Raw genomic sequence first — 13588 nt, forward strand, 5'->3', positions numbered from 1 at the left:
TTACCTGGAGAAAAATTATCCCCGTGTGAGAGAGTGTGCCTGGCAAAGGACTGATGATCTTGTTGACAAATTTCCCCCAGTGATGCTATGATAAGCACTGGCTCTCCATAACTCTGAAACAGACAATTAAATTGTAAATAGAAGGATAGTTAGCTTTATTGTTTATTAGACATATATATTAAACAAATTACCATTCAAAATTTTACTTTCTTTAATAACTTTTTTTACAAGAAATGTGTTTTTAAAATTATAAAAAGCATATCAGAAGTAAGTTTTTTTTTGTTAATGATGCTTTCATTTTTATTTCCAACATATACATGACAAGATGAAACATTTATATAATAGCTTTTATGAAGCTGTTCTGCTGTATTTTACTGAAGATTCACAACTTTATTTGCATTTAATAATTGTATTAAGTAAACAAAACTACAAATCAAAGGAAATAAAACATTTGCTCCTCCACTCATTTACATACCTGTTTAAATCATACATAGGATCCCAAAGCCTACACAAGAACCAAAATAATATATGGCAAGGAAGCAGTGCAGAAAGATTCAACACTAATACACAAACAATACTGTAGAATGAATATGGTAAAATACTACAAGTATGGGTGGTACAGTTAAGCCAATAGCATTTCCACATTGAAAAGGATAAAGAGAGAGATCTATCCAAGGATTAGGTAGAATTAAATGTGACAGATTAAGGATAAAGATGTCCATTTGTGAAAGCCATATATACTGTAAAAGACCAGTCCTTAGGCTGTATTTAAATACTGTCATTCAGAAAGATGCAAAGCATCACAAAAAAGTATGTAAACCTCATCTGAAAGCATCTAGAATGACTGTTACACTCCACACATTTACTGTATGTTTGCCCAGATTAGACATGCAGATAACATAAACATCATTATTATACTCCTAATCTATTAATTTCTGAAATTTGGAAATTCTTTTTTGAAAAAGAAAAAAAGAAGAAAAAGAAAAAGGTCTGTTATTGTTAATTAGTAATGGATACTGTGGAACAGTATACAGTACATAGTGGATTTATTAGCATGTGGAAGAGACAGTCTCTCTCTGCACAGGAAACAGGACAACACAGCAGCAAGTGCTGCTCATCATTCACTGCGCCTTTGAACCCGTGTATTTTGGAGTCAGATAGACTGTACTTCCTACTTGGCAAGTGCTGGCTCTGCCCCAGTCTATGTTTGAGACCACTTACTAAGACTAGAGTTGCAAACTTGTTGTAGACTGCGGTAGCATTCCAGGTAGTTTAATGCAATATTCTGTACCGCCATTTTCCCTGTAAGCTTGGGTTAGAATAATGTGCCCTCCCTGTTATGTCTCCAAACTTGTCTGAATGAAAGAAATGGCCATACTCTACCAAAGAGAGATTATTTTCTTGTATATGTAGTGCTCTCTAGTGCTCTCCTATTTCTCCCCTCAGTGGCTGGTACAAGTTAACTCAGTAATGGAATGTACAGAATGGCAATGGCATGTGTTATTTATTTATTTATGCTAGATTTCTGATTCTCGTTTGCCAAGTAGTCAGTACGCTTGTGTGCTGTTGTGTACATGCACAGTAGTTAAAGGTTTTCTTGTGTGCCAGGTCAGTTTTGCAGCTCCCTTTTGATGATACCCCAAGTGTAGGTGGAGAAGGTGTTTGCCCTCTCTTTTTGTAAAATGTAAATTAAACAACAGTTTTATTGACACAGTGATGAAGTTAGAATTGCCAGGCCTTTAATACTACCACAGAAATAATGATTACTCATAAGGGTACTACTTTCAGTTTGGTGCAGTACATATTTTTGAGAAAAAAAAACTTTTTGTTATTTGTGTAATGTTAAAAAATAATTGATGATGTTTATAAAGCTTTTAGCTTGCAATGGCTAATTAGCTTGTAATCTGAATGCTATGAACAAATCAATAATTCAAAAGTTGGCATTTCAACTAATTATTGACATAAATACCCTGTATTTTATATAGCGTACTTTCTGTAGCAATTGCCCTCTCAAAGTACTATACCAGTACAGAGCCACAGTTTGTTTATATTTTTTATGTTTTGAGCACACTCAAATTAAGTGACTTGATCAAAGTCTCTGAGTCTGACGCATGGATTGAATTAAAAAACCTTGCTATTTATCTTCCAATAGGTTGGCCTCAATGACACACAAGTTACCCATACCAAAAATGTAATCTATTTGGTTTTGGCATGTCACATACAGTGCCAAATGAATATGACAACAAATGAATGAGTATATAACATGAGCCTTGCATAAAGTATAATCTTTAAATATTTGAACATATTGACTCCTGTTTACAGGTGTTGAGGTTATATATCCCTTAGCAGTCTGCTAGTACTGAAGTCTGGTCACTGCCCCTTGACATTTTTATTTTCAACGTATTAATTTGGAGAATTATTTTTAAAATGTATACATTTGTTAAATTACCTGTACCTGATTTGTTCATGAATAGGGCAGGATACGGAGAATGGACTAGCCCTGTTCGAGGAGCTTCACCCTATTGTGACGTTCGATTGCGAAGGGCGGGCGTGACGTCACTTTGTCTTGCTCATACAAAATATGCTGCTCCGCCCGTCGCGTGAGTCGTTCGTCTTCTTTCCACAAACACGTGTGCAACTCGGCAGCTGGAGGTTCCGCCCAATCGCCTGCTCGTGCATACCTGACCCCGCCCTTCGTTGGTTCATGTATGATTGCCACCCAGCTGTCACTCGCGCCAACTTTGCTTGCCTGGCGACCCGGAGGTACTGGAATGTGGCGAGAGCACGTCAATCATTATCTAGCAAGCCAATCAGCTATAAGATATTTAGTGACTAACTAATCGGTTGGAAGAGTTTCTCGCCAATCACTCTTTAGACCAAGACAATCTACTTCAGAAGTCGTTCGCCTGCTACGTACTCCCTCTTTTGACTGTGCATATTAACTCCACCCCTGCCTGACACTCGCTCATTACTCACGCCCCTTCGACAACTTGACACCGCCTCACGCTTCAGCTTACCGAAGCGAGCTGATTACAGCTGAGGCATAACACACAGATAGCGGCTGAGTGAGGAGTAGAAGGGACCGGGTGGAGAGGAGGACAGTCGCGAAAGTAGCTCCTCCATTGGTGGAGGTCATCGTTTAAGAAAACTGGGACCTGCTGATGAGGCGGGAAGGAACACGTAAATATGTCACAGGAGGGAGACTGCAAGGAAGTAACGAATAACGGGTTGACACTAACTGGCTGCTACCTGTCCTGAAAGAGGACCTACGCTCACTTTGCTGGGAAAATAGCAAGAGAAGTTTCAGACTCACTTTGTTTCAAAACGTAGATAATCCTTTATCTTTCGTGGAATGAGTCTTAAAGTGTGATTAAGGGGACCATTTATCAACAAGATAAATTAGTAAGGTACGAAAAAATTCCTTCTCGTAGAGTCGACCACCTATGTGAGGCCAGCTCTGAGTCCCTTGTGCAAAGATAACACTTAACTTTGGCAAAGAAGCAAGGCCATGCGTGACGCTTTGCTGGTTACCTGTTCTTCTGTAAAGACTTCATCATCTCCCTCGATGTCATGGCGGCTCTGGAGGTATTTTCTGGCTTACCTTTACCTGGCGCAGCTGTTCCTAAAGCAGTCCTCTTGCCGCTCCTTGGAGTGGCACACTGCGTTTGTGAGCACCACCTATCTGGACCCTGATTCTAATGTGACCGTCAGTGAGCATACAGAGAGCGGCCGCTATGGGGACAGCTCCCCCAAAGACACGGTGCAAGGCTACGTGGGTATCCCTCGCACCATCAAGGACATGGAGGGCTGTGACGCCAGCGCTGACTATTACGTCCCTTCGCTTGGCGGTGCCGACCTACCGGAGTCCTGGATTGCCCTAGTGGCCCGAGGGAGTTGTACCTTCAAGGACAAGGTGCTGAACGCTGCCCGAAAAAACGCGGTGGCCGTGGTGATCTACAATGAAGCGCGCCTGGGAAACGCCACCGTACCGATGTCTCACATTGGTGAGTGTCCCTTGGGGGTGAGCAGCCAGTGTGAAAAACTCGCCTTTCGAGGCTCGGGAAATCACGCTGTTATGGACCTGAGTAGGTGCGTGGCGCGGTGAGGTGTCAATGCTTGTTGTGGCTCCCATTAGTGTATACTGTATAGACTTCGTTTAACGGCAGTTGCATTTTTCCGTATTTGACCTCTTCAATCAACTACCCAGATTTTTGGCTTCAGCTATACTTTAGTGCAACCTGTGCCTTTTGTTTTCCCAGACGTATATTTTTAATACAGTGTTCATTTTAACTCGATGTATTCCTTGTCATGCGTAGTTTACCTTAATTTGTAGATTATATTGGCAAATGTTGCCATGTCCCCATTCCAATTGACGTGTTGGTTTTCATGATGAAATACTTTATGGTTTCCTCCGAAGCAGTGCTTGAAGTGGAACCAAATTATTTGCGATTCTAATTTTATGCCGATACAGTGACATTCGATCATTGTTAACTTTCCCCTTGTAAAGATTCCAGAAAAGGTGTTTGCCCTCACCAGTACTCTAAGAAAACGTGCCGACACTCGTATGTTGAAAGTGTTGAAGGTGCAGGTACTGTGTACCAGTGAGTACCGACCCACTTCCAAGCACTTCTCCGAAGTCATTTGTTTCCTCCCACATACTGAAGGTGTAAGTGGTAGGGTGATTGGCAGGCCTAGATCGACTGGTGTATTTAGTAAATAAGGTGCAATACTTAGCAGTGCAATTGCATTTTCAGGCATGTCTGCTACTTTCTATTCATTCCCAGAGGTTGTTTAACCACCCGGGAAACGAGTGTGTTGGAAAGTCATTTCAGGGTGTAGGGCGGTTTAAAATAAATGATTGTTAACATGATGATAAACCATATCCAATTGTTAACATGATGATAAACCATATCCAACACTTAAGTGCTTTTACCTGCTGTACCTTTATCTATTCCATTTAGCTTTCCTTGGGTATTTATGGCATCACTTTATTCCCAGTTAGTTGATTATTTTAAAATGTGTGGCTACTCTGATGCCTTTAATGTAGAGTTTAAGTAGTTTTCTTCTGTAGTCCAAGTACATAACTTTTTGGAGCCTTTTAATTGACCCACTATGAGTGAAAGTGGTGTCCCATCCAGAGCTACTACCTACTTTGTACCCACTACCATTGGACACAGCTCCAGCAGCATGTGTCTCTTACAAATGTGAATGAAGGGAATTTACCTCAAGCAAAAAAACCCAGTTGATGTCTCTAAAATTTCCCTGTGGCTGTGAGCATGTATATAGCAGCTGGTTGTTGGCCTGTATCCATTGTATAGATTTGAACAATTAAAGATGATGTGAAAAAATGAGGTGCAGATGGAGTATAGTGCTATACAAGCAAGGTTATAGATGAGTTGTGTGTCTCCAGCAATATACTCATAGTCATTACAACATGTGTGTCGTATGCCTAATACACATTAAGTTGATATATGTTAGAACAGATTTCAATTTTTCAGTTAACTTTCATTTTTAAGTATAGTTTTTCATGCTACTATATTATTGTGTCTGTTATTTAACTTAAAATGGCATACCATAATATTTAAGAATAATATATATTATGTTGTGCTTTTGTAAAGCAATATTTACCTCAACTGAAAGTTGTATTTAAAATGTATTTATAGTGTTCCTGCAAAGCCTATAGATATTTTTGTTTTAAATATATACTTAATCTTGTTTGGATAATACTGGTAATAAGATAATTAAAAAGAAAAAAGTTTTTAAAGTAGGCACAGAGGGACGCATGATGAATCTGGATACTTCTCTTTGTCTAGTTTTTCTTTGAGTACTTTGATTCATTAGAGCCTCTAAACAAAGGACATCTGGCACCCTGGTGTCTGGCCACAAGTGCCATATACTCTCTCTTTATGAGGTGTTCATTAATTGATTGAACACTTTTGAAATAATTTTGAAAATAAAAGCAAGTTTGATTTGTAGATGAATGCAGAATACTGAAACTGAGGCATGTAAGGCATTTACTTTGAAATATGCATTGCACCTCAACATAATCATTTCAGGAAAGAGTAAGCAACTTTTAAATTTTTGTTACAAATGTGTAAAAGTACAGAGTGGCTTGATTCTCTGCACAAAGAATATCAAGCAGTTTAGATGAGAATCTGGCATATGGCCGCATCCTGACAGAGATTTAAAACTTACTCTGCAATTTCCCATTGAGAGTCATTTACTGCAGGCCTGGATTGAGATCAATGCAAATTTGAAACAAGCTGTTAGCACAATACAAAAGAGGAAGACCTCCCTTGGGAGGCCAATCTAACAAAGCCCAGGAGCCATTGCAGGCAGAAATGCACAGCTTGAACTTTCACAATGGTGACAAGTGTGGCCTAAGTCCCACGTTATCAAATGAATGTGAAGTGACAAAGACCGGTTTCTCATTGTTTTACAGAATTAGACAACCATGCATATACACCAATTCATAAAATCTTATTCTCAGATCCACTTAGTTCAATTCAGATTCACAGGGGACTGTAGTCTATCCTGGAAGCACTGAGGTCATAGCAGGAACTAGCCCCGTACAGTGGGTCCAATTAATTTTAGTAAAAAACACACACTCACTCTCACACTGGGGGTAATTTTGAGTCTCGAGTCAACCCAACCTGAATTTCTTTGGGACTGTGGGAATAAAACCCCATGGAGACACAGGAGTATTGTACATATTCCACATGGATTGTGTCCCGGGGCCTCATGTATAAATGGTGCGTCCGCACAAAAATGTTGTGTAGGAACTTTTCCATGTTCAAATCGCAATGTATAAAACCTAAACTTGGCGTAAAGCCACGCACATTTCCACAGTAGCTCATATCCTGTCGTACGCAAGTTCTGCACTCGATTTTGCAGACTGGCGGCACCCAGTGTCAAAGCAGTGCTACTGTTCCTGTGTGGTTACCCTTTCCTTTTTAGATCCACATCCCTGACGCGGCTTTATAAATACACTGAAATTAACCGCATATTGTTTATTAGTTTAATGCATCTGATTGTAATTAACCTGTAACAATATAATGGTCCATAGAATGGTCAAACTATTCTAAATGCCATAACTGCTTTAGCGTTGTTACTCTCACTGCACCTTCTTCTTCTTCTTTCAGCTACTCCCGTTAGGGGTTGCTACATCGGATCATCTTTTTCCATATTACTCTCACTGCACCACTCGGAGTATTTATATCACTGTATCTGAGTGTGAATCACAGCTGTACAGCAGCTGATCAGAAAGAGAATTATCGGTATGCAGCATCAAGCACACGCTGCCTCAGCCATGCTGTCTATTGAACTGCTGCCATTTGGCAAACACTTAAGAGCCTTTCCTCGCGGTTCAGAAACAGTTTCATCCCAAGAACTCTAAACGCACTCAATCAGTCCATCAAGTGCTCCTTGTAGAACTGTTTGTACTTATAAGTACAATTACCTCACTGTAAACTTGCGTTACAGTTGTAATATTGCACAGCCTGAGCCACTTAATAAAGCGCGTATTTACATATGATGACAATATCATTTTTAAGATGAAATGCAGCAAAATATGCTTATTATATTATACAGATAAAACTTTAACTTCATTTAAATAATCTACATTGTTAATAATTAAACGTGTGAGGACACGGTACCGCAGCGCTAGCGAGACGCTGGCGCTTAATCCATTCACGGATTGTTCCTGCCTCGCGCTGTATTCTTGCTGGTGCTGACGCGACACTGGAAGGATAGATGGATAGAATAATTAAACGTGTACTGTGAAGATATTTCAGAGTTCCTTAAAAGTTTTGAAGAATCGGCGTTCTAAGCTTACAGATGGCTTAATGTCTATTACAGAGCTAATTGTATGGTGATTGGGTATTTGGAGAAAAAAAATAAGGACAGGAATTGGGGGTTAGTACGTTTGAAAGAGACAGTACTGCTACAATAAATTATTTCATCGAAGGTCGTGAATGGTGCAGCAGGCATCTTGCGTGAGACATGAACAATCACTGCCCCACTGTGTTCCCATGTTTAATAACATGCTTTAAGTCCTATCATCATGAAAATGATATCACGTATACATCTCAATATTTTAATTATTCAGAGAGCTGTAATATCACAAATGTAATGGATTCTGTGCCCTGTCGGAGGAAGAGAAAGCTCGGAAGCACTTAGTGATTCACACACATAGAGCACATAGAAGATCAAATACAAAACAAAGCATTTAACGTGCTGCTTTAGTTACGATGGGATTTGAGAATCTAGTAAATTAAACAATTTTAAGATGAAGTTTATGATGTTTTACTTTAATGACAAAATAAACTACGTGATTAAAGTGGAAATTTCAAGATTAAAGTTGACATTTCATGCTTTTTCCCCACTGTGTGCCTTTTTTTTCTCTGTACCCTAATAAACTTTCATATGACACTCAGATGGTGGGCTACGACTCGCCTTTTCACGGCAACTTTGATATCTGACAACTTTTTTATTTCAGGCACTGAGCGACTTTGTGAACTTGAGCTTTCGAGTTTCTCCGACACGCTATGTCACGCGATCAAGTTCCTTTTGTTGTTTATAACACTGTTTAAACCAACAAGTAGTGCGTTTTTCCTTGCCTCCACTTGGTATTTGCTGAAATTCTGTTTTCCCTCGTGCTTTTGCCATTGCCTTTTCACAGAACACTGAGCTTAAAGGCTATTCGTATTTATTTGCATATTCAAAGAGGTGTAATTCTGGGAGGAGTTGGGGTGGGACAGCAGGCGCGTGCATGTGTGTTAACTTTCACGCTGACCGGGATTTATGTAGAGGAAGAACTTGGAAGTTGGCGTTCACACAGATTTATGCATTTGGATTTTTCTGTGCGTAAGCACATTTCTGCTTTTGTGCTTACGTCATGTTATAATGCAAAATTCTACGTACGGCTTTTATGCATGAGGCCCCAGGTGTGAGGATAAAACCCATAAAACTGGAATTTTGAAGTACTGCACCTTTTGCTGCATACTTAAGATAAAAAAGCCTTTTCTCCACAATGGAATAATTTTACACAGATAAATGATATGCTGGGGGAATGTAATAGATATTTGTTTTGTTAGAAAACACTGCCTTGCAAAGTAGCAGTCTCTATAGTTACATGATTTTTTTTATCAAAATGATAGTAAATACATTTATAGAATTGTTGTTGTCACAAGTATAGAGTACATTTTAATTCTTGCTTGCATGTAAGATATATAATATTTAAAAGTATGGGCTTCATTTTCCCCAATTTGTTGTATACAGCTTAGTGACTACTTATGCCTTTAAGCTCTTTTTGACATCAGTCAGCCACTGTTGCTTGCAGATTTTCTATTTTTTATTATTTTAATTACTTCTATACCCTAAATCATAAGTAAATTACTTACCCTAAGTAATCCCTCTCAACTGTCTAAACATTTTGTGAACCTGAGTTTCTACTTAAATATTTGACTTTACTTTAAGATAAACTTTACTAAGATGAGTTGTAGTGTGAGCTGCTGTGTTGCATGATATGGTTAAGAGTATATATAAGTGCATTCAAGAGCATGAATAAACATAAAAAACCCTCATTTAAAATATCAAATGCAAAAAAAAAAAAAATCCACTAAAAATAATTAACTTTCTCCAGCTGTAGCTGAATGCCTTTTTTTTATATTGTACTGATGAAAATAGCGCAAAGATATCAATGCCATTTAAATGGAGTTTTAATTTGATTAGGTTTGAGTGATTATGAGAGTGTGAGTGAATGTTAACTGTGCTGAGCTTGTGTTCAGTCAAAGGTTGATTCAAACTCAATAAAGGTAGATACGCCTGTAACACTGTAATAATACGTGTGGAAAATGGATGGTTGGCAAAGCTGAATGTGTTGAAGACTGTAACCTTAATTAAATTAAGTATTGCTGTAAAATTTGGTCATGGGGATAGTTCCCCATTACAATACAAATATACAGTACACGATTATACTTTTTCTGTGTACTTATTAAGTGATCTGAGATTATGTTCACTATTGACATGCCATATGAGGAAGTTTGTTTGGTTGGTAAGTTACTCAGATGCCACTTTAATACCTGTAACCTTTGTAACTATATACTGTGTGTTCTATTTGTATTATAGGCTGGGTATTTACAAAACATTTTGTATGCAATATTACTTTAGATTAAGAGATATTTACACTCTTCAATCTACTAGTCCCTTCTGTGTCACAGTACTATACAGTGCATTGCCAAAATGTGTAGGTTATTCAGTGAAAATGAAGCTCAGAGCATTCTTCAACATTATTTTTCTTATAAAGAAAATGTTAACAGAAACACTTTGCTCTACAGCGCTGTGATATCAAAATTCTGTAAGGTATCTAAAAACCTGATTTTTGAAACTACTTCTTTATGCATTGAAAATTTCATTAACTGTTTAGAAAATCCTCTCATCAGGGACAGAAAAGTATATTCTGAAAAGAGATATTCTCCCCTCATGCTCCTTCTACCTCTTTAGTCAAATTGCTAAGCCTGACACAGGTTTCACATCTCTGAATTTGGCCATTCCTTCTTCAACTCTGTCAGTGGTAGTTTTGATGGCTGCTTACTTGTGCTGCTCCAAATAAATAGAAAGTGCACAGAAATTTGTTGTGCAGATACATCCATACTTCCATTATGTTCAAGAACTTTGTGTCACTTGCACAACCTCATCCTTGCTGTTAAATAAAAGAGTAAGATAACAATTACAAATTATTCAGCACATACACTGTATTCAGCACCTTTGTCGAAAGTTACTATGGGCTTACTTAAGCCTGATTCTACCTGTACTACTTACAATAGATGGTTACACATGCTCCGTCATGAGTACTTCAGAAGGCAGTCTGGAGAATGTGTTCTCACAATTCTTATCAGGCAGGACTGTAAATGTAAATATTTACTGCTGATACTATGTAGAGCTTATCAATAATACCTTAAAATATAGTCCTAGGCAATTATTGGAATTACTTTATATAAGGAAATTCTTATACTGCACAGCTAAAACAAAAGACAAGGTTTTAAATGCATCATCTGAATAACATTGAAAGGTTTGATCACAGACATGGTCTTGGAGCCCTCATCTGTCATAATCAATGTGCTTATTTTCATAGGCTTTAGTGTCTTTGCATCATTCTTAGCAGCATTTATGCCTACCTCAGGTAGAGTGCATAGATCATTCTTATTTTTATATAGTTCAGATACCACCAACAGACCTGAGATTGTAGGCTGCTAAAGGAATCTTTCCAGCATCACCAGCACAGTGTCCCACCTGGTGACAGTCTCATTTCACAGGTTGTGTGCTGATAGGTTCAGAAACTTTTGTTTCACCTTCAGAACATGACTAACAGTGGTGACACAATGAAAGAAACCTACCAATGTTTCTGACTCAACTAAGCAATCATCAAAAAACAAAGATTTACAAAGCAAACTGTAAAGCAATGTTAAGTACTCCTCCTGCAAAACTACCAAATGCAGGCTCACTATAAAAGTCACTGCACAGGCCATGTTTGTTCCATTATCTGTCTCACTGGCATAGTGTTTCTCTTTTAGATCCCATTCATTCAACACCTCAGTCAAAAATGTATCAGGGTTGCTACACATTGCCATGGTCTGGTGCACATGGGACCCAGTCATCAGAAAATGTAAATAACTATTACATTGTTCCTCTGGAAGTCTGGATATCACAGCTAAGGGACACTTTATGTGCCAATCTGATGGACGCAATAGTCTTTTTTAAATACTTAGTAATTTGTTCAAATGTATATACATAGGTTAGTTAAAATGCAGTGTGGTTCTAGCATGCTCATAAGGTTTTAGGAACTTTCACTGTCAGCAACAATGTAGTGGCTTGTCCTTCCAGATGCAAATGGTGATTAAATAGTTTTTTGAAGTACAAGGCAAAGTAGATGGCGACTACATGTAAATGAGTATGGCCTACACCTACCTAACTTACACAATGAAGGCAAAGGAACACTCCAAGAAACTCTTTGAAAAAGTGATTGAAAAGTACAAGTGAGGGGTGGATACACTGGTTTTAGAATACAGGGGAACTGTATAAGAAAGAGCAGAGCAGGCCATTATTTCTTGGGAGGCTGCATTCCTTTAATGTGGGTAGTGAAATCATTAACATATGCTACAACTTTCTGATGGCCAGTGCGATTTCATATGCTGTGATTGGCTGGGCTGGTAACATCACTTAAAGATAGGCCCACTAAATCAACAAGCTAATTAAAAGGACAGGATCTTTTATATACTTATACAGTATCTTATATCTTATAAAAAAATCTTGGGTCGAGACATGATTTTCTTGGAGACACATTAACATCCCGCGAGACAAGGAAGTGAGACAAAAGTACAGCTGCTGTACAGGCTTTTAAATGATCGACACGCAGTGTGACATGCAGATCACGCAAAAAAATGTATTTGTTTCCCATTATATCACCTTTGAAAAGGAGGTTTCGGAGGAGCAACTGCATCTCTTTAGTGTGCGTTCAGCCCCCCTCTTCACAATGCAAGATGCAGAGACGTGAAGTGGCTGGCCCATAGCGTGCCCGGGGTGGGAATAACTAATTCATTACAGATTTATAGCTGGCAAATATCAAGAAATAAAAAAATGAATGAAAATAAATGAAATTAAATAACAGTTTCTTTAAATTATATATCTGGTTAACCAAACCCGGGGGTGGGCAAGCAAAGCCCCCTACTCTCTAAATACAAAAATCCAATGTCTGTCTGTATGTCTGTCTGCTTTTCATGAGAAAACTACTTTAGATCAGGTTTATTTCCTCTAATTTGCTTGAAAATTCCAGTTGATTTAGTGACTTCTCTCATCATGCTAAGTATCATAGTTCGCTTGCAGTACTGATTTATTTTCGTGAATCTAAGAGAGACATAGCAGGCTGAGGAGAGGTGGGTGGGGCCCTCCTCACTCAGGCTCCAGCCAAGGGTTGTGTACCTTACCTCCTCTTAGGTAGCTAAAAAAGCCAAAAAACTACTTAACGGATTTAAATCAGGTTTTCTTCTATAATTTGCTTGAATGTTCCATCACCATCATGTTCAACACACTAAAACCAACGAGCAACTGATAGATGATATCGCAGTCCATATTCTGCCCTTCAATTTATTGATATCACAAACATTTCTGCTGTACACATGCTCCTTCACCATACCCTATAACCAGAAATCACAGGAGTGTGGAGGCCATGGCAATAGTCCACCACAACCAATCCATTGACCTAGGAAGTTGTGGTTGAGATAAAAATAATCCATTAGTGTTAACATAATTTTGACTCACCCTGTATAAATTTATGTACTGTGTGTATGTGTATATATGTGCTGAGTCCTCACAAGCTTTGTCCACCTCCCCCAGACTCTGGTTGTATGAAGTGAGATAGGAAGCTCTTTTTATTTTAGCTGCTCTGGGAGTGCTTCTGAATATCCACCCGAATGGTCTGAGGTGAGGTAGAAATCCCACAATATAGGGAACTTCAGTCCTTATAGCAACCCCAGTGACACCCACGGCAACAAGGCTGAGTTAAAGAACTCCAAGTCCCATGATGCCCTGC

The 13588-nt window shown here is 38.6% G+C and overlaps 1 protein-coding gene across 1 annotated transcript in view; it reads left to right on the forward strand.

The window, feature by feature from the left end:
• Positions 1 to 2985: 2985 nt before the first annotated feature.
• Positions 2986 to 13588, forward strand: part of LOC120523037 (E3 ubiquitin-protein ligase RNF149-like) — a 93848-nt gene continuing 83245 nt past the window's right edge. Inside the window, exon 1 of the mRNA XM_039743976.1 lies at positions 2986 to 4004. Coding sequence (XP_039599910.1) covers positions 3509 to 4004 — 496 coding nt within the window. The 5' untranslated portion in view covers positions 2986 to 3508. The remainder of the gene's footprint in view (positions 4005 to 13588) is intronic.

This window comes from Polypterus senegalus, chromosome 2 (genome assembly GCF_016835505.1).
Source record: "Polypterus senegalus isolate Bchr_013 chromosome 2, ASM1683550v1, whole genome shotgun sequence".
NCBI classification, from domain to species: Eukaryota; Metazoa; Chordata; class Cladistia; order Polypteriformes; family Polypteridae; genus Polypterus; species Polypterus senegalus.